The 22,044-nt window shown below is 40.0% G+C and overlaps 1 protein-coding gene across 4 annotated transcripts in view; it reads right to left on the minus strand.

The window, feature by feature from the left end:
* The window catches only part of MAP3K4 (mitogen-activated protein kinase kinase kinase 4), a 64,987-nt gene extending 43,815 nt beyond the window's left edge, over positions 1-21,172 (minus strand). Inside the window, exons 1-3 of one of the 4 annotated variants that reach the window (XR_010079370.1) lie at positions 20,891-21,172; positions 7,841-8,031; positions 2,512-3,893 (exon numbers count right to left, since the gene is read on the minus strand). Coding sequence is in view for 3 of the 4 variants with exons in the window: in XM_063390636.1 (XP_063246706.1) it covers positions 2,512-3,893; positions 7,841-8,031; positions 20,891-20,961 (1,644 nt within the window). In the remaining variant the exon portion in view is untranslated. The remainder of the gene's footprint in view (positions 1-2,511; positions 3,894-7,840; positions 8,032-20,890) is intronic. The other 3 variants (XM_063390636.1, XM_063390634.1, XM_063390635.1) reach the window with 3 other exon arrangements.
* Positions 21,173-22,044: the final 872 nt, after the last annotated feature.

The following is a 22,044-nucleotide window of genomic DNA, read 5'->3' on the forward strand; positions in this document are numbered from 1 at the left end:
CAGTTCTTATAAAAATATTAAAGAACTAGTCTATGAGCAAAAATAACACATCCAAATTAAATAAATTTATAATATCCTTTTCCAGCATCAAAGATAACAATAAATGACATTAGAGCTTAATACTAGACTTCTATTGTTCAATCTGACTAATCTTAATCTTCTGCAGGTCCAATCTGAAATGTTTCAAATACTTCTTATACAACCTCAAGAAAAACTCCAAGCCATTTATTGAGATCGTATAAAAAAACACACTCAAAAGTGCAGCCAGTTGAATAAACAACAAACAGGGTACACAAGCTTAAATAAGTTCTATTCAAATAACGTCCAAATTCATACGCCAAAGTGAGAAATATTATCCATCTTCACCAAGAATGAAATTGTACAACTTGTACACAGAATGGACTCTACAATGCCTAGAGCTTTGTCAAAATATCAAAGCCTACAGAGGTATCAAACATGTTTTAGAAAACACTAAGACCAGGAATACGTATAAAGATTTACACATATTTAGGATGAAAGGAGCATTAAACTGTATACAGTGGAAGAATCCAGAAAGCACATTTTAGATGTGTTTTAGACACCATTTAAGCAACGACAGAAACAAAAGTATGTCCAGAGACTTAGCAGGGTAAGTACACACATAAACACAGAGTCAAGTTATGAAAGTTACAGAAACAATAAAGATTAACAGAATACTAACAACTTGGTCTGCATACAAGTATCAAACTGAACTGCACTAAAAAAAGACACTACATTCAAAGTATTGTCAGGTGCAAAGACTAAGTAACTGAAACCCATCTCTTCCATTTTAGTATAAAATTATCTTTTGCTGCAGGAAGTACCACAATTCTGACAAAGAGCTGTTTGTGTTGTTTTCTGATAAGGTCCTTTAAATGCTGGTGCAGGAAAGAAGTTTACAATTTGTAACATTCACCTTTACTAAAAACCATTTCTTAAAAGAGAATAATATTCCAAAGAAGAGGTGGTCATTACTGAAAATTAATATTCAAAGCAATCACAAGGATAGAGAAGGGAAAAAAGATTAACCTTACATCTTATACAAGTCATTCGACACAACATTACCAGAAAGTTTAATTCTGTGAAGTTGCAGCAAAAACTTTAGCTACTTAATGTTTCATTAACTTGTTTTAAAACCCTTATGCAGTCAAAACTTTTGAGGTATTTAGCAGTTTCAAAAATATATTCAAAGTCCATTTTCAATACCCCCATATTACATCCTGTTACTTTGATTATTTTTTTCAATTTATTTCAACCTATATATTAAGCTGAACTTTTTAAGTATAGGCAGTTTTTAAGTATAGGCAGTTTGGGGGTGCTTTTGATTACTGTAACAAGATACTTGTGAGTTTTGCCTAGGCACTTGGCTCTAAGGAAATGTTCACACATTTCTAATGCAAATCTTCTATAACACAAGCTGAGACTAATTAGAGAATAAATAAATAAAAATTCAACCAATAGCTTCATTTCGACAGTAAAATCTACACTAGTAACAGTATAAATAAAAATTTTCAAAATCAAATAGCTTTATATTTATAGAGGTTATTTTTTTAGGATGAATAAATTTAAAGAAGATCAATTCTTATCCTTTTGCAAACGTAACACTCAACATTAAGAGATGGTATCCGTATCAGAATGGGCATGTTGGCTAAGAGATGCCTTTGTCCAGAATTCACAGTGCCACTTTACCAAGAAGAAAAAGTAATCCTTACCACCAATTTTTCCTAGCATAAAAACACCTACAAGTTAGATAACAGTTTCTATTAATTAACAATACTCTGCCTTCAAAGAATTATTGACGACATTTTACAATATGAAACTACTGTCCTTCACTTACTGCTTAATTCCTAAATTGGTTTTATTAACACACAGTCATTCTTAATTAAGAATATAAAATGGCCCAAAGAAAAACAATAATTAAGCTAAAAGCCAGCTAAAGAATGCAACACACTAACATGACTTGTTTTCATAGATTTCAAGGTTGAGTCCATTCATTTATCCCATCTCTCCTCAAACATAATGTGCCGCCACAGTACTTCATTTATGTAGACAAGAGAAACCACAAAAAAACTATAGCAACATTTTTATAAGGAATGTCCTGCAGAAACACATCCAGTCTTGATGACAAGAATAATTACCACCTCCATAGCTGATTTTTCTCACAATTCAACTGTTGGGCCTGATTTTCCACAGTGATTTTTCTGACTTGTTGATTTAGACATTAGAAAGTATAATGAATTAAGATGTTCTAACAACAAATGTCAGTTCAATTACAAACAAGAATCGAGAACTACCTTGGACTTCACACAAATTCCGTCAAATGACAGTTTCATTTCCGTGGAAGCAGAACCGGGCTCCTAATCATAACAGACACAGTTTTCCAAAAACCAACTAAGCAACCAAAACGTTCATAAGATGCCAATTCCTACATTTGCAGTTAGGAACAATACAGCAAGGAGGTACGCCTGTTATCCATTCACACTAGTAACCTACCTCCAGCTGGTGATCACTCCTTACCAACGCCATACGGGCCCTTTGCAATGAACCATGCATTAGCTTGTGCAGTCTTAGTATTAGTTTCCTTAACCCCATTTGCTTCAGTGCTTTATCAACAAACGGCCTGTAAATAGAGGTCAAACAGTGCTGGCTGCAGCTTCCCTCAGCACTGCATTCTGGAATAACCCAGGAAGCAGAGTCATCCTCAGATTCAAGCCTATCAAGCCTCCTTGAAAAATGGTCCTGAAAGTCAAAATTTGGCTTATTAGTAAAACTGTTCTTGATGGCTTGTCTAAGTTCCTCAACATTCTCCTCTGAAATTTGTTCTTCACCATCACTCTCCTCTGTGCATGTTCCTGAGGATTCCTTTACTTCTGTTTCCCTATCAATGTCTTCATCATCTGGATCATTGTCCTTAGACAGCCGAGGAGAAGGAATTTCAAACACTGGCCAGCCAATGTCAGAAAGATTTTTGATACCCAACACAGTTCCCATAATCCTTAGTTTCTGGTTTAAGTCTTTTGTAATATTTAACCATAGACAGAGTGCCTGCACCCTGTCTTGGAAGTCCTTTGCAGCATACTTTTCGTAGTCCTTTTGGAGAGCCTGCAGAGATGGATAAAGTGCTTCTATGTACTCCAGCAGCTCCATTATTCGCTTTACCTGCTCAAATGAGACCCGCTGGCGATGGAGGTGTTCGTGGTAACTTGAGTAACCCAAAGCACTTGTTCCATGTGTTGATTTACAAACTCCTTCTCCTGAAGTACCATTGAGACTGGCTCCATTTTTTACAGAGGAGAAGTTTCCATAGTCCACTTTGAAGGTGAGGATTTCATTGATGATATCGGGGATAGCTTGACGGGCTGCATAGAGATAGAGGTCTTGGTCATTAATGCTCCGGCCAGCATGCCAAGCTTGCAGCTCCAGCCAGATCAGTTCATTGGATCGGTTCAACCAGACAGAGGACGTGTTTTCCTGTCCTCTTTGTTCCCTGTCCTTTTTCTTGGAGACTGAGGTAAGTTTTAACAAAAGCCGCAAGGTTTCAAAGAACTTTAGCCGGTCTGCCGGGCAATCTGTCCTAGAAGTCTGGCGTGTCGTTCTGGGTATTGGCATGGGCACAGAGACTGGAAGCTTAGCGTGGCTACAGCCAAGGCTGAGGTAAGGCTTATTGAGATCAACATCTGGAATTGGTTTTTTTGGCAGAGATCCACCAACTGAGTCTAACATAAATGAGCACTGCACATTTTTCTTGTGATCTCGTTCTGTTGTCCTTAGGGCATCTCTGATCTTTTTCCCTTGCTTATAGCTGTGCTCCTCCACATTCTCAATGGTTTTCCCATTGTCTTTATGCAAAGACTGAGATGGCACACTCATCTTTTCTGTAAGCAAAGAAAAAAGAATGTGACTGCAGCAACAAGAACAAGCATTTTTCAAATCAGTTCCCAATCACTTTTCTTAGGTTGAGAATAAAAAATGTTTGTCAATAAAACAAAATAGGCATGGACAGAAGTAAAATGCGGTCTTATTATTAGTAGTTACCACTACTATACCCTAAACCAAAGGATCTTTTCTTTTTCTCTTGTTTTACCTCTTTGGTAGAAAGGACCTCCGAGAATTCTCATCTTGAATATGCCATCTACTGAGAACTGAGTGTGATCAAAAGGAAAAGAATGGTTTCCAAGCTCATTTTACATGCATCTGTCACACAACCTCCCAAAGAAAAACCCAAAATGCAACAAAGCATTATTACAGCATCAAAGTCAAACAATTAAAGAGACTCCATTGCATCTGCAATTTCATAAAAGCTGGAGCATATACAGATTTTGAAATTCAGCTTGAATGCACCAATCCTGCCTCTTGGGAAGGTTGATCTCTGTTCTGTGAACCCCTCTGTAATCTGAATACACTGCCTTAGCACCTTGACCCTACCTCCCACTGTCCCAACACAGAAACACAGAAACATTTGTTTTCTCCCTTACTGTGGAAAAGAAGCTCTTTCCCACCTAAAGGTGCAATCTCCTCCTCGCTTCCTGCCCTTTCTTCAGGAGCAGCAAACCCTGACACTTTTCTGCAAAACTACGAAAAGCACTTCAGTCTAAGCTTTGCAGATCAGAATAGGATGAACTACTTGGCATGAAAAGAGTGGTTCTCTCTCCCAGAAGTGGTGATAGGCAGAAGGGAATCACCTGTATGCAGACTACTAAGGTCCAGTAGCTCCAGCTGATCAGCAGCTGGAGCACAACAAGCCCCATGGTCACAGGGCCTCTGCTCACCCAAGAACAGAAAAGATTTTCAGAATAATGGCTGAATATTTTGTTTTCACTGACCACAGAGCTAGGCCAGGCAAAACTCAGGAATGAGCATTTTGCACTGGCAGGCAAGGAGACTGAAAATGGAGCTTGACAGAGATGAAACATACACCCTCTCCACAAAGACTTTAAGTAGATTAGAAATGAATCAACTTCTAACAGCACTTTGATGTTGAAGATTTTGATGGCCTTGCAAAACAAATTAAAATCCCATTACATGTAAAGATCACTTTATTAACTTACATTCCAGATACAAGAACCTCTAGATCCCTCTAGATCCTAGTTTGTATTTTTAACATGTTATTCTTCCTTATCATCAATCTTCAGATTCCCCACACCACCAAAGCACATTGAAAGAAAGGTAAGTTAAAAATTATTCATTATTAGACATCCAAAAAGCCATAACACTTGAATGTTCATCATTCTTAACAAAGCCCAGGCACAATAATCTAATTTTTTTTTTCAAAATCCTCTCATCAAATAGCCACCAATGATTCAAATACACCTGACAGTCCTGCAATAAATTAAGATCACTGCTATAACTGTATTGCTGTATTGTAATATAGACTTCAATTAATCTGCAAAAAATGTTCAGCTGCACTAGCAGATTTTGAGTTATGATTAATTTTAATGCTATAAAGAACAGAGGGTTTCACAACTAAGCTACTACCAGTTGATGAGAGGGAACATATGGTAGAGTCTGAGATCCTAAACAGGTCATTAGAAGAATATATGACAAAATGAATGTAAAGAACATGATGGGGATAGGAAGGCAGGGTGAACAGTCACTCCTTTCAAGTATGAAGCTGCAAAAACTTTATACTAAAAAGCAGACATAAGCACTGCTTTTACATGGTACATGGAGAAGTTAACACACCAGTAAGTAAGCAAACAGTCATGGAGTTGAGGAGACAGGTAAATCTTATGAGCACCTCTGAAATGAATTTAGCTTAGAAAAATGTGAGCCCCATAGTCTTAGGTTACAGAAGAAACAATTCAGAAACTTCACACATTATTGCAGCAATTTATGCTTGGATACTAAATGCAAGTTGTAAGGAATTTGGTGTGACAGAAATTGAACAACTAAGTATCAGAAGCACAAGCAGGCCAAGCCCCTAATTCTCAAAATTCTTTCAGTTATCTAAATAGAGATACCTTAAATCTTATTTATAAACGTCTGAAAATTTATTTCAAATTTACTTTTTTAAGTGATTAATTACATCCAACCAACACCTGAATGAATTCTCTTACTGAAGTATAACCATTCAAGCTTAGTAAGAGCATATGCACACACATTCAAGGTCAACAAACTACTCCACAAGGGTTTGGGGTGGCTTTTCTTTTCATAATATAAAATAACTGTTCTGAGATGGCACACAAAGGCAAAGTTAAAAAAAAAAAATTGTGAACTTTCCAGAAAAAGATACTTTACACAACACCCCGCAACTAATCAGAAAAAAACTCAAAAATATTTTAAGATACTCATGATAAGAAAGAACAGGATATTATCATGCCAGAAGTAATAACCATTCCCCTCACAAATAGAAAGATCTTGCTCCAAAAACTCAAAATCTATAAGCAGGGAAGGTATCAATCTTCTACATGTGCTTAGAAGCAAAGGGTAACAATTAAATATAATACATTATATTTCTTTAGTATCACAATGTCTTTGTTTAGAAACTAATTATTTTTTAAAGCACATAATGAAACAACAACAAAAAATCATCAAAAGCAAGAAAAGTTTACATAACCACAGGGTTAAAATAGAGTTAATGTTGCAACAGAAAAAATTCACTGGCTTTTAAATGTGCCTTTTAGCAAAGTTAAAGAGGCTCAATAATTGCAATGCCTACAGTTAATTGGCAAGAGTAACAAGATTTCTCCATAATTTCATGTAAGGAAGATGTATTTTGGTGAATGTTCTCTTCAGTGATGTTATCTGAAGGTTGCATGAAGTGAAAGGGAAACAGCAGCTTTCGAAAATGTTTGTATTGGCACTTCTTTTATTATGAATTTACATTCCACAGCTCTACACAACCAAAGAGTTGACTATATTCCCTTTTTCACCCCAAACAATTTACCTTTTTCTTACCCACATTTTACCTCAAAAACATTATCCTTGCTATGCACTCTAATTTTTCCTTGTTCCATTTGAAGCAATTTTAAAAATTGCTTCCAAAACATTAACTGGCAATAGTCAAGCTGCCACAACTCTGGCAAATAATTGTCTGACATAGTTTGTTATCTGTTTAAAAACATATTAAACCAAAAAAAATCTACATAAAAATCTAGTTGTAATCTGTATGAAAACACTGAACATACAATCTTACATGGCTTTTTTTGCACCCATGTAATTTCAACAACAAAAAAAATCACTTTAAGTTAAAAGGTTTTATTATTTGGTACCATTACTTGGCAAAAGTAGGAAAAATTGCACATCAAATATAGGTTTTCCCCTGTTATCTCTTCATACTGAAGTATCAGAAGCAAGCAAGAGTAACTGCACTTTAAGTGCTTCAGTGACATTAAAGAATAAAGAATAATCACTAAAAACTGTATTTTGCAATGAACAGCCTGTGAAATGCTTCAGAACATGAAAACTGAGCGGAAAAGCAACTACACCATTACCACGTATCACAGAATTGCAGAAAAAAATAATTAAAAACCACTTCTGAAAGTCATTTTTTCCAACTTTCTGCTCAAAACTGGGTTTATTTCAAAACTTGTTTAGCCTGCTCACGATCTTAACCAGTTCTGTTTTAGAAATCTCCAATGATAGACATTCCACAATCCAACAATCCCTCTGGTAAACTGTTCACTGTTTAAGCACTCTGACAGCAAAATTTTTCTTCTAATACCCAAGAGTCTTCCTGTGTTGCAATTCACGACAGCTGCCTCCTGTTCTTTCACTGTACCTGAGTATCCAGCTCCACCTTCTGTATAACCCCTCCACAGGTACCAAGAGGCTGCTGCTGTGAGTGATCATTTTAGGACAAGACCCAAGACACCACACCCACCTTTCAGAGTGGAGCGGCCAGCAGGCCTGCCGACGTTGTTTTTCTGGTGCTTTGTTGACATACGCTTCATCTGGCGGGGTGTACTAGGGGGAGAAGCGCCATAGAAAGTGTCAGCACTTGCTTCATCTGATAATTCCTCAGGGTCAGATTCAGAGATCTTGGAAGTAGCATCTTGTGATTTGCATTCTTTCCTGCAGAGAACAAGACAAACCTTCACATTCAAGATAAAGACATTTTACTTGCAATGTCTGTTTAGAAAGCTAATTCATCCACGAATCCCAACCACAGTTCAACCTTCTATACTTTACTGCCAAATCCACATATATTTACCCCATTTTTTTTCATATCCTTGAGGATATATTTCCAATCAAATAAATAATAGGGAACATACAAAGAGGGTGGTATAGGTAGAGTGTCACCAGAAGAACACAATGTAAATATATATATATATGTATCTCTTTCTGAAAAACTTGTTCCAAGCCTAAACTAAGAGATGCATGAAATAAACAAAGATTCAAACATACAAACGTAATGCAAGACATTCAATCTAATCTAGCAGGGACAACAGCAGAGGGCTTCCATTCTCCATCCCCTAAACCCATCATACCACAAAGGCAACTTCTAAAATCACCTTCCCATCCTTCACTGAACTTTTATCTAGCATAGGAGATCTAAAAGTGTTTTTCGCAGATTTCAATATCAAGAATATTAATACTATTAAGATCATTAATAAATACTATCACTCCCCAGTGGTGCCATACATGGAATTTTCTTGCTTTAGCACTTATCAGGAAGAACACACACCATTTTCAAAGAAAGAAAAGAAATGGTTTGCCTCTATTCCCTCACTTATTTCTGAAGCAGGTGTGCAAATAACTCTACAGAACTCTCAGGAACTCTTGACTCTAGTAAAGGACACTGAGGCAAAGAAACAGTCAATCTAAATCAGTGCAAGATAGCATCAGCACCTGATAGCTTCAACTTCACTCGAATCACAAACTGTATTTTACTTGCTACTGTTTTAGGGACAGACAAGATATGTTACTCGTATGCCAGTGAAATGAGTCTGAGTTACTGCAGCAAGAAACATGTCAGAATATTGCCAGCTAGTAGAACAGCAGTGAGGCTAACAAAACAAAAACAAACAAAACACAGATACTGTACTTTTTCTTGGCCTTTAGCTATAAACAGAAATAAATACCTTAGCATACAGAACAGTTATATTCTCTACAAAGCCACAGAAACATTTAGTGCATGAAATACTCTTTTCACTTTTACTCTTCCCACTCTACTACTTCAGCTTTGAGAAGGCAGCAGGCAAGTTCACGAACTTCTGCAGATAACCTTTACTGGTTATCCAACAAAAGTGACCCAGCACCACCTGGAGTCTTAGGAGTGCCCTACAATCTGGCCATAGTGACAACCACACAAAATCACCAATACTTTTAGTCTGGTTTCCTTGCCTCAGGACATCATGCTGTTACTGTGTCTTAGCAATGTGATTTAACCAACCCCCACTGTCCAAATATAAAAAAAAAAAGTCTTAAAATTGTTCCTACAGATCTTGTGAAAATAGGTGGATGAATATGAGAAACAGATCTTGTAAATGCTGAGCTGGGAAAACGGAACTTAAGTTTACATCTTTTTGGACACCAGAAGAGCTTTATTTCTGAGAACGCTTGCAAACAGCCCTACAGCAAAAAACACTTCAGGCACAGAACACCCCTCTGATCTTGCAAAAGACAAATCAACCACAAGAGACTAAACCACATAAAACAGAAGTCATTACTTCTAGTGCTTCTGGAGCCATTTATTTTTTTCAGTGATCTCACTGGCCTGGCAAGGCACAGGGTGGGGTGCTGATGCTCTTGCGGAGGCTGGCAAAACAGATCCTGCAAGCACTCACTTAGGTCTCCAAGGCAGTTTTAAACTAGGACCAGTTACCTCATTAGGAAAGACCAGTGAAAACACTGTTTCCCTGCTGTTTCTAAGTAAGCAACCTCTTCGAAGAACTTAACAATCAAACCTCTCCACCAAGCCAAATTACATGATCTTTAAAGAACATAAGGTTATTTTGGACACTATCACTGGAGGCATTTGAAAGATCTTTGGATGTGGCCCTTACAGGACACAGTTTATTGGTGGACTTGAATGTGTTTCTTTACAGTCAGACTCAATATCAGAGGTCTTTTTCATCCTCAGTGATTCTCTAATTCTACCTTGTTTCTTGCTATGTCCGATGAGAAGGCACGAGTGTCAAAAGTATCCAAATCACCCTCCAACCTCACACCTGAATTACATACATACCTATGCAATGGCACCCAGTATGGCTTACTTAACATTCAACCATTTTTGCTGGGTAATTTAGTAAGATGTTCTTTGATAAGAAGCACAGCAGACATCACAAAACATGCAGCACTTGAAATCATACCACAAAACAAGCAATCATGCTCTCGTTTGTAACAACAGACCCAATAGTTGTTAGCAACTGGTGAGATGATCCAACCAAAGCTGGCTGGTCTGCTTAGAGAGAGGTTGCACAGGTTGCAAAGCAAGTTTTAAAAATCCAGTGTACTCAGTTTGGGGTTTGTGTGTAAAGACTATACCTCAACTCAGAACTCAAATCAGTGCCAATTAACATAAAGATTCAGTTTCACCAGTGCAAGCCTTACGGTAAAACAATGCACTAAATATACAGGGACTGAACTAAAGCAGCTATATCAGCTTTGAATGCTAGGATCATTTTTCTAATCCAGATAACACCAGACACACGTGATCTTCGGCAGCAACACTCCAATATTAATATCAGTTATGACTTCTACAGATTACTGACACAGCATTTGCAATGTTTGTGTGTTATTTACTGTCATGAACTAACCGTAGACTAATTAAATCTGCCAATCTATAAAACGCAATGCTGGCAAGCCTGAATCAGATTATAGTGTTGGTTGTTAGACAGAATTGTTGGTTCCTAAATACTGTTGCAACCAGGGTTGAGAAACATTAATCAAGGCTAATTTCTTCTTAGCTACCAAGATATGCAGGTTTTCTCCCCCATAGCCAGTGAGAACCATCCAAAGCTTAATTAGGCTTACAAAGAAAAAGTGAAAGCTTCTGACAAATGCAGTTACTATTTGCCAACAGCAGCCTAAACCAAATCCCTACAAGGAAAGCTAGAAGTGCATAATTTTCATATTCTATTTACAGGTTCCCAGTCTCAGTTCTAATGAGAAAAATGCTTCTTACAAATTTACCCTTGGAATATATGACAAACTGTACCCAAGATGCATAAATCACAAATATTGAGAAAGTTTTAAGAGCAGTATGGTAAGAACAATCACAAAAGCAAAACACTTTCACAGCTCTGAAATGCACCAAAAAAACCCCAAAAAACCAAGAATGTTTCCAAAAAGTAACTACTGTATGTTACACCAGGGTGCATTCCAACCTGAATCTGAAAAGACAGAATACATAATTTCTTTAATTTGCACTTCTAGATGACAGTGGGATTTTTTTTTTAACTAAGTAAAAGTGATGTCAATGTATCTACAACTCCAGCTCAGTCGGAAAATCAAGATAATTCTTGTAGACTGTCAAAAGCCTGCAAACAAAAATAGGCAGGGGGACAGAAATTGAGGTATGAAATTTGAAGCAGCAGGACAAAGAGCAGAATGCCTGGTAACCACTGCTATTGATAAAGGCCACAACCTTTGGAAAAATACATTCATTTATCACTAAAAATAATTAAACAAATGAAAAGCACTGAGGATCACATGGGAATGTCATAATTAATTAGGCGCAAGTCACACTGATGAGGAGGGATAAGATTTTTAACCAGCACAAACTTTTGCACTTCCCTGAAGCATTATGCAAACTTGCAAAGTTTGTAACAGTCATTAATGAGAGATCATCCTAAAAACTGTGACAGCTATAGGGGGAAACATCTTTTTACTACTCCCATTCTATTAGCTACCCTCCTCACAAGAATGAGTTCAAATACATTAGGCACTTACATAATTAACTCAGGTTCAGCCATTGCTTATCATCCCACATGCAGCTTAAAAGCCTGCTGGAGAGCAAGCTGGTAGCCCCAGAACAAGAGCACAAAGAAGGAACTTCACTAAACAACCAGTACCACCTTGGGTGACAAAGACTGAGGATTAGACAACCTAATCAAGAAACATGATGGAAAAACCTAAAGTCCTGCTGCAGTACCTGGTGTAAACACACAGTGTTACGTTCCAACATTAGGAAAGCATCATGCACCCCTATATTTTAACCACTTTTTAAAAATTATGTTCTGAGGGAAGGTGTAAGCTTAAATACATGGACATGGTTCTGAAAGGCTGCTGAACTGAAAGGAGAAGCAACTAAAAATTCAGCTTTGGATAAGGTATTTTTGAAGTTCTGCTACGTGTGTGAATACAAAAATGAAGTTTAATGCTACTGCCTTTACTATAAACTGCCCTATAAGGGCAGCAAAAGGAAGACTTCAGTAGAAGGCAAGGAAAAGATCTTGTCAAGTTTTTTAAATTATATATATATTTTTTTGTTACAGCACAGCAGGAATTTGCACACAGTATGCACAAATAAAGGTGTATTTTTTTGCTATTTGCACCCTGTTTAAGTCTGGCACAATCTTCCCACTTACAGGTGGGAAACTGCAAAGTACGTTTTATAGAAGATGCAGTACCAGCATAACAATTTCAGCTTTAAGAAATATTCAAATTCAGCTGTACATAGCTACATTCTTTTTTCCTCACAGAGGAATCAGGGGAAAGCAGTATATGTGATAATTTATCTCTGCAGCCTAGGAATGAACAACCAGCATACTGGGTGGAAAAAGCTGGTACCTGGACAAAGAGGAAAGGAGAGTAAAGAATTTACTTATAACGTATTGTGGAAGTCAAGAAGACATTGCACTCAGAGTGCTTCTTTAAAGACTTCAGAGGGCTTCAGGTATCAGCTCCTTGTTATCTAGAAGTCCTCATACGTTTTCTCTTTAATCTCCCATGGGCAGCTCCACGCAGCCCTCAGGGTCTGTCCATCTATGCCAGCAGCTGGTCTGCAGGCTCAATGCCTCAGCTCTTCTTCACACACTGATGAGGGAAGCGTCCCCAGCACCATCCAGACTGATCTGGGACTCTGCTATCCCCAGCACACAGCTTCTTCTCTGAAGTCTTCTCTCTTCCTTCTCCAGTTCTGGCTCAGTCCTTCCTGTCTCTAGCACAGCCACCTAGCCTTGTCTACCCTACATATAGAGTCTTACTTTTTCTGTTCCTTGCACAGCCTCCTGTCCCTACCTCCTCACAGCACAGCCAGCAGACTCCAACTTATTCCAACTCGCTCCAACCAACTCCCTCCCAGCTAACTCACTCTTTATCACACCCATAGCTGGGAGACCAAGGCTGTTCCCACTCCTGGATAATTAACACAGCTGTAATATAGCAAGGGTAAGACTGCTTTTAGTATTATCTTTATCTGCCTCCCCACAACAGATAGTAATTTTACCATTTACTCCTGACACAACACACAAAAAAGCACTTTCATTTTTCATATAGTATGTCTACATATGCAAATCTTACAGAATCTGAGTTTGCATTGAAACAGATTATAGCAAAGACACTTGTAAGAGCACAAAAAAGGAAGCAATATTCAAACAAAATTTAATCAAGTATGAAATACAATGTTATTCACGCAACTTTTTACAGTGAAGACCCTCAGAAATCACCAACACTACAGTCACAGTAAGATGACACAGTAAGAAAGGGAACCTGTTCCAGTGCACCTTTTGCTTCCCAGGTTGCACATCCCTGCCCCTTTGTCACCCCCTCTGCACAGAAGGCAACAATCACTTGACCTCAATCACCAACCTGACAGTGAAAAAACCCATTGGTTTTCTGGTGCATCATTTACCTGTCAGATCAATACCCACAAGCAAAAACCCCACAGCCACATGACAGCCAAGCTCCTCCACTACATCGTTCCTGAACCTGGCATTCTCTTGATGAGAGACCACGGCAAAGAAAGCAACCTGCTGCTAACTGAAATCGTACCCTCAGCCACTCTCTTCTGGCTGCACACGAAGAAATCTTACATGACTGTCTGTCCTTTCTGCTTTCCAGACACTTTGCCAGAAGTCACCAGCACCCAAGATGTGGTGTAACTTAAAGTACCAACCCTGGTTCTTCACTGATGCTGCCAAAACAATCCAGCTTAGCTGGAATGCCTTTGTTAGCAGAATTTTTCCAGCTTCAGCCACTTCAATTTTGATTAGGCAGCCAGATGTACTTAATGTCACGCTAGCAAGTTTCATGTGGCAGACATTCCTAGTTGAGGGAGGGAAAGAGAGGGATGTTAGGAGATGAGAACAGTAATTTTTAGCTGAGTCAGACGCCAAACTAATGCAGATTTTTACTTGCAGAAACAATAAAAGCAAAATACTTGGGCAGGAAAATGCTTAGGGTAATACTGGTATCATCACCAAGAACTGATTGATTACATAATTCCAAAAGCTTCTTTTAGAAATTAACCTATGAACAAGGGATTGTGAACACAGAAATAATGACAAAAACACTAAAATTTCATTAGTGAATTGTCAGGATGTAAGAGCAACCCTTGAAAAGCCTCGCTTTGTTCACTATTTACAGCTTGTTTATCTTTGAAAACTAACCTGCAGCAGGGCTGCACAAATGCAGACACTTAAGCCTGCTATGAAACCTGTGCCACTCATTGGAAACTACAGGTTTACACTACAATAACCCTGTTAACAGTTAAGAACCAAGTACAATAAATTCCACACCAGATGAGGGAGCAATATAAAGCAAGCATCTGTGCTGCAACACAGTGGTTTGGAGCAAAATTTCACTGTGACAAAACCACCACTATTTCTCCAGAAATCATCAAGGAAAAAATAAAAGTCATTACTGGGGAAAAGACTATGTACAGCTTTGAGCTAAACAGTTAAACTGTAATTGATTCCCAGCAACAACTTTTCCTGCTTAGTAACTCTCAATTAAGCTGTTTAATTAGAACAGAAGGACCCAGCAAGTGTGAACACACTTCATTTCTACAGTAGACCTCGAGCACATGTCTGACTAGGCATTACAGATTTCCTTACAGCACTAATGTACTTACTAGCAAATTTTAGTTTAACAGAAAAAAATTAACAGGATTTTCTCCTTCTCCAGATCTGGAAACTACCAGTCAGTTCTGCAAATTCCTACTATGTTGGCACTCTTCCTAGAATTCTCCTATATTCTTGGGCAGAAGCTGCTATATGTGCTTACTGTATTTCCAACAGAAAGACAAAGTCACAGAAAAATCTAATAAGTTATTGAAAGAGTGGTGAGGTATTGAAGAACCTTCTGGCTGATCAGAATAACATGGTAAGCCTCAAAAAAAAGAAATTGTTGAGCATTGATTCAAGAATAAATTAAGCAGAATGCAAAGTAGTATTCATCATATCTTTTTATAGCAAATAGTGATAAGCACTACTGAGACACATTTAAATGATCTAAGGAAGTAATTTTTCTTCCACAAATTATACCAACTAGAAATAAGTATAAAAAAATAAATAAAATAGAGGTCTTGTAAAAGTTTTGGCAGTTCTTCATGTTCTCATCTCAGAAAAATATACTCAGAACTTTCTGTTCTTTTTACTAGCAAATTTGAAAACAGAGAAAGCTTAACTAATTTTTCCATCTTGGATTATTATAAGTTTTTATACAAATTTGAACCATGATGTAACAGCACTTGCAGTAGATTCATCTCTGAGCTTGCCCCCAATAGATTATTTGATTAAAACTATGCCATATTTTATTTCAAAAGAAAAAAAGTCGTCTATTTAATTCTACTCTTGCTCTACAATGTGCACTAAAGTGTGAAAGTGTTGATGGGTTTGTTAGGTTTCCACATCCATGCTTAAGCCTGCCAAGTGAGGCTGCAAATGGATCAAAGGTTAGAAATGTAGAAACAGGAGCTAAGAGAGCTTCACCCAGCCCAGTTCGTATCCAGCTCTCTTCACTTAACAACTGATGTCAAAATAGTCATTGATTCCAGACCCCATGCTTCCTCATTAGTGCTACTTTTTAACCTCAACTATATCCTAGCTCATATTTGGGAATTTGATCTGATTTTTCTTTTAAGTAAGACTTTCTGAAATACATTTTCCTCACTAATGGTTTGAGCATACATAGTACAGCTTCAATCCAAAGGGTAAGTGCTGCAATTAAGCTCTTGGCACCTGCACAGATCCTATCCCAAGGTCTCAATCAAGCCATACACCAATACAGTAAAGTATACTTAACTAAGAACTATTTATGAAAAATCTGTACTAACACACCTGCATGGATTTTCTGCAAAAATTAAGCTACACCAAGAATAGTTACATACTGCTGGAAAAAGAGTGTTAGGCTGCTATGTTCAACTATAAATGTATCATATATAAAAGTGATAAACTGGACAATGCACAGACCTGTGATAAAAGATAAAAAAACCTGTAACAGCCATCCTTCCCCCACTCTCCCACACACACTCTATTCTGGAGAAATTCCACTCCTAGATAAGAAAAAGCTAACAACTGGTTATGATCCCAAAGTCTGAGTTCATCATTTAGGTAACGTCAAAGTCTACAAGAACCCTGAAGGTGAAGCACTGAATGTGAAATAGGTTTGGAAGCTCGTGTCTAAGCACAGCATGCTGGACTTCTTGTCTGTAACTTTTGGAAAATCCATGCAATGCAACGGGACTTCAGCACTCTGCACTATTTGGAGCATCCCAAAAGCTCAGTGGTCACGCCCACGGAGAGTTCTGCAGTGACACCAAGAAGTAACAGAGGCAGGAGTAACTGTGGCCCTGTTACCACTTACTGAATGGATGTTCTACAGCTAAAATAGTAAGAACCTTTACAAATACTGCTCTCAGGAAAAGCAACAGCAATTAAACCAGCAGCATAAGTAAGCCGAGGGCAGAATAAACCATAATTTACACCACATTAGAAAATAACACATGACAGTACCACTGAACATCACTAGGACACAGAAGGAACAGAACTAATTTCCTGCTTCTACCCAAAGAGTGCAGGAGACATTTATCAGCACAACAGTTACCTCCCATCTTGTCTGGCTCCAGAATAAACCTGATTGGGTTTCATGACAAATTAATGTGACTTTACACATAGGGTTCCCAGACTGGACACAAGTGAACATTTGACAATTCAGTAACACTCAAATTCAGATGTTAAAAACAAATTTTCATTTGGCTTTACGTTTACAGTAAGTCAAGAGTGAGCATGGGACCCTTATCAACTGTTTGAATAAAAAATCTTCGAAGTTGCTTTTTAAAATTCAAAAATTATCTAGTTAATTAATTAATTACTGACTAAACATAGCATCAGTGCAGTTAAAATCTGAAAGAATAAAACTGAAGGCAAGTAACAGTTCTGCAAACATAAATGCTGTAGACAACAGCAAATCCGACCACGCAACTGAAGAAATGAGTTGAGATTCTTGTGCTGACAAAGGTCAACACACTATTGACTAGCAGTTGGTGCTATGAAAAATTGTCTTCTAAATGTATTTTAGATGCAGTTTAAAAGAATGGTTTGGATATAATTTAAGAAATGTGGTTGTCATGGAAACCAAATCTTTATAAGCCTCTAAAAATCCCAATTAGCTCCCTGAAGTAAGAATTACTGCCTATCCCTTATGCTTTCCTTTAAATTCAGTACATTTGTTTTCATCACAGCACAGTTTGCATTCCACAAAGGTCAATATCACTGGCTTACATAATAGTAAAACCAACCTTGACACAGACAGCACTAATTAACAGACATAAAAACAACCCAAGCAGCCACACAGACTAATCCTTACTGCTACAAATGCCAAAGACATCTCACCTAGCACTTCATGTGTGTTTGTGCGTAGGTGGAACAATCAGTCATTCATCCCAATCTTGCACATGTAAACAAGAAAATGCAATACATGTAGGATAGAGATTACATCTTACCTCATTTAAATGCATGGGAAAAAAAAAACTATGGCAAAGCTCTATACACTTAAATAATTTTCCCACTGAAGCTATGATCTTAATACAATAAACCCTTTCACTGCTCATATACTATCAGCCATACCGAGTGGCAAGCAGGAAAATACATTGAGCACAATTCATAACATAACCTCAGGCTTCCCCCAAACCACAGATGCTGCAGACTGACAGCCCAATTCATTGTCATCCTAGAGAAAACAAATCTGTTAGACAGACTACTGAGAAGTTCCCCACCAAGGAGGAAGTCTCCACGTAATTCACAATTCTGTCCTTTATTCACACCCTTGGTCCTTCCTTCACCCCTTGCACTGGATGTATGCCAGGAGAAAAGAGGGCTACAAGCAATCAAGGCACAAGTCAGGGTGGCCCTATGGCTCTTCATGCCTTTGCAGTGCCCCCAGACAAAGGACAAAGTCCCAACAAAGGACATGATTAAAGCCTCATTTTTCTCTATAGTGGATTTTATGCAAGAAAATTCTTGGGAAAGCATAAAATTGGGCTTGGGAAATTTAAAGCCTATGGGTAATAATCAAAAAGCACCAAATGCATCTGTTTTAATCAGCATTATAGATTATTTAAGTGGAAACATCTTATCTTGAAAATTTTCCACTTGTTGTAAGGATTGATACTTAAATATGAATTCTTCACAAAACTTTTCGGTAGTATCTTTTCACTTATCCATAACCACTGCATGCTACCCAGGGTCAAAGTGCACTTCTATCTCAAAATCAACATCTGATCCTAGGTTCCCTGAGCATTTTTCAGTTTAGAGCTGCCTCCCATCTCTCCTCCCACCAAAGTGTGTTTCAAGAAAGAAAGGAAGACTTGGGAAACACAGTGTGCATTTGGAGAGGGATTCACAATCAAATGCTTTTGACTAAGGACTGTGTAACTCAAAAAAAGCCATAAATATATTTTATGCTTGCCTTTAGATGACAAAAAATACCACTGCATTTATATTCTAACAAGAGACAGAATCCTCACACAAAGACGAGCAGATTTCTCACCAGGCAGTCTCAAAACAACACATCAGTAAGCTTTGTTTACTAAACAAGTGTAGGTGTATTGCTAACTCAGAATGACTGAATACTTCTCCACCAGAACTAATGTAACTTAAAGAGAATGCATTATAGCAATGCACTTTAGCACTAGCCAGAACTCTTTATCGTAAGAACACATTAATACTCTACAAATAGGATTAAAAGTGATATGCCATCAAAAGGATTTCAAACGCCCAAGCCTGTGCAAAATAAACTGATTTCAACAAGACTCTGCCCTCACAGCCCCAGCAATAAATACCTAATGATGACTCAAATTTTAAATCAGAAGTAATCATGTTTGAAAAAGCTTCAGATACTTTACCAGTATTACATTTAAGTAAAAGCAAGTGCTACGTTAAGCCAGAGAGGCAGGTGTGAAGTTGAGACACAAAGCACACACAGAAATGAATCACAGTGGATGGAGTACATGCATTACCCTACACTAATTAAGGCTACCTAATTGTTTTGAGACATCCCCTTCCCACCCACCAGCTCACTCTGAAATAGCTAATTCAGTTTTCATTTGCTGGGTAAAGTTGTCACCACGTTATCCACACCCACATCCGACTCATATAAACTGTCTCGTAATAAGCAGAATCCAGCAGAGGTCAGAAATGGCCCTGCACAGGAAATGCCTGGGTGTTTTCCATTCAGGCTCTCAAGATTGCTCTTCTGCATGAAGACAGCCCAGGTCTAGGGTCATGCTGTTGTACAAACTTTATTTTAAATCATTTTCTTAACCTGCAGTATTAGTCTTTGAAGAGTCCTCTGAAAAGAAACTTAGAGGCTTACTAGTTCAGTTGCCCTATACCATTTGGATTTCATAATATTTCTTACTAATTTTATATATCTTCTGATTTTGGCATTCTCACGACAGAAAAACAAATCGTTAATGCACATTAACAAAAACTCAAAGGCGCTGTTCAACCCCATAGCCTTGACCCACACAGGAGCACATCACCACTTCCCTTTTATTCCAACAGCACAAAACAGCAGCTCGCAATAGCCAAGAACGATCTCAGCACCACGACAGCCGATTTTCTGCACAGCACACCTGGAACACGATGCGCCTGACTGCTGCCTTACGGTACTAATTGATCACACAAGCGCTTTAAAAATGCTTCCTGAATGCCTCCTAGTGAGAGGTGAAGTGCATCAACAGGATGTTATTTAAAAACGAGAAATAATTGCCACGGAATTAATAACTTGGACTTATGCAATACTTCTGCAGCCAGATGGAAACACTAAACCATAAAGTAATTTGCATCCCCATCCCTCAGCAGGGCACAGATGGAGACTTGCAAAAAGCCACTCTGCAGGTCAGCACATTCAGGAGGTGACAGCAATTCCAGAAAGCTTTGAGGCATCACAACACTTCTTTGTGAACGCTTTTTCTTTCTTTTTTTTAACTCTATCTTTTCACGACTATCGATCGCAATGTTGCCAGCAGCGATACTCCACGACCCTGCTGTTTCACCGCAGGTCAAAGAGAACGCGGTTTTAATCACGGCTGCCATAAACACGAGACTCCCTTCCAAGAGGGCAGCGCTTTTATCGCCGCGGTTCACAAGTCAAGGAGCACAGGTCACGCTCCGCCAGCCTCCCGCGGGCTCCAGCTGCTGCTCCCCCTCGGCTCTGCAGCCTCCGGCCCGACCCCGAGAGCCGGCAGGGTCCCGACACACCCGCCCGCACTGCTGCGAGGCTGGGGGCCAAGGAAACGATTTGCTTTTAATTGCAAAGCGCCCGCAAAACACTGCCTTACCCACCACAGCCACCAGAGATTTCTTATCGAAGCGCCTTCTCGCTCCGTGGGCGCTCTGCAGACGCGCTGAAGCAGCAGCAGCAGCCGCAGGTTCTGCAGCGCGGAGGGGCGGCAGGCAGAGCGTGCACCCCGGCCCCCGCTGCCCTCGCCCGGCACCGCTCCCTGCACGGAGCTCCCTGTGAGGCAGCGCTGGGTACTGACCTCCCCGGCGGCGACGGCGGCGGCTCCTCCATGGCGGCGGCGGCACAGACCAGGGCGGCGGCGTCTCTCATGCATGCACCGGGGCCGGCATGGCGGCGGCCCCCAGTGCGCGGCGCGGGGGCGCAGCGAGGAGCGGGAGCTGCAGGAGGAGGGGAGCGGGTCCCTACCCGGCTGCAGGAGCGCGGCCGCGCAGAGCCGCCCGCGCGGCCGCCATCTTGGGAACAGCCTCCGAGGGCAGCGGCGCCGGCAGCATCGCTACGGCGCGCCAGGAGGGACCGGCCGCGCCAGAGGCGCTCGCTCCGCCGCGGCCGGGCGGGGAGCGGCTCCCGGTGCGGGTTTCCCCCTCTCGGCCGCAGGGTCGGGACAAGCTGCGGGACAGCGGTGCTTCCCTCCGGCACCGTGCAAATCACATGTGCGCAGCTCCCCGCGAGGGGCCGCGTTTATCCCGAGGCGGGGCGGTGATGATGGGGGCGCGGCGGGCGCTGCCGCCCCCTCGCTGTCCCCGCGGCGGAGCCGGGAGGCGCTGCCTGCAGGCGCTCGCTGCGGGTGCCGCGGTGCCTGGCGCTGCTCGTTCCCACACCGCCGGCAGACAGAGAGAGGACAAAAATATAACTGCTGAGGGGAAGATGGTTTCCCTCAGCAGGTGCCAGATCCCTGCAGCCGTGCTGGCCCGAAGTCCAGCGCTGCGGAGGCTGGAGCGACCACAGCCGGATCCAAGGAGGTGGAAGGCGTGAAAGACCCTTGAGGTCCCCTTTGGGGGCGTGCGTGAAACAATAATCTATCTTTTATACTCTGCTGCTGACAGAGTAACTTGTTTGAATTTATGAACCTGGACTTTCTAAACCCTCCAGCAGCACTACCTATCAGCCTTGGACAGAGAACTGGGGCCACGTTATCCAGTTGGAAATAAGGGAGAAAACTGTGATTTCCTGAAATTGTGATTTGGTTTAATTGTTGGGGTCGGTGAGAGGGAGCCTCACGTTCTGTGTTACGGGACTGGAGGCACAGCAACAAACCCTGGCATCAGTAAGGTGTATACAAAGCACATGCATTATTTCTGATGGGTGAGATTTGGGCTTAGACTAGAAACAGTTCTAGAGTCTGCGTTTGTGCACCAGTTCCTTCATTAACTGTACGAGAAATTTGCACCTTTC

The sequence above is a fragment of the Prinia subflava genome, chromosome 2 (assembly GCF_021018805.1).
Source record: "Prinia subflava isolate CZ2003 ecotype Zambia chromosome 2, Cam_Psub_1.2, whole genome shotgun sequence".
NCBI classification, from domain to species: Eukaryota; Metazoa; Chordata; class Aves; order Passeriformes; family Cisticolidae; genus Prinia; species Prinia subflava.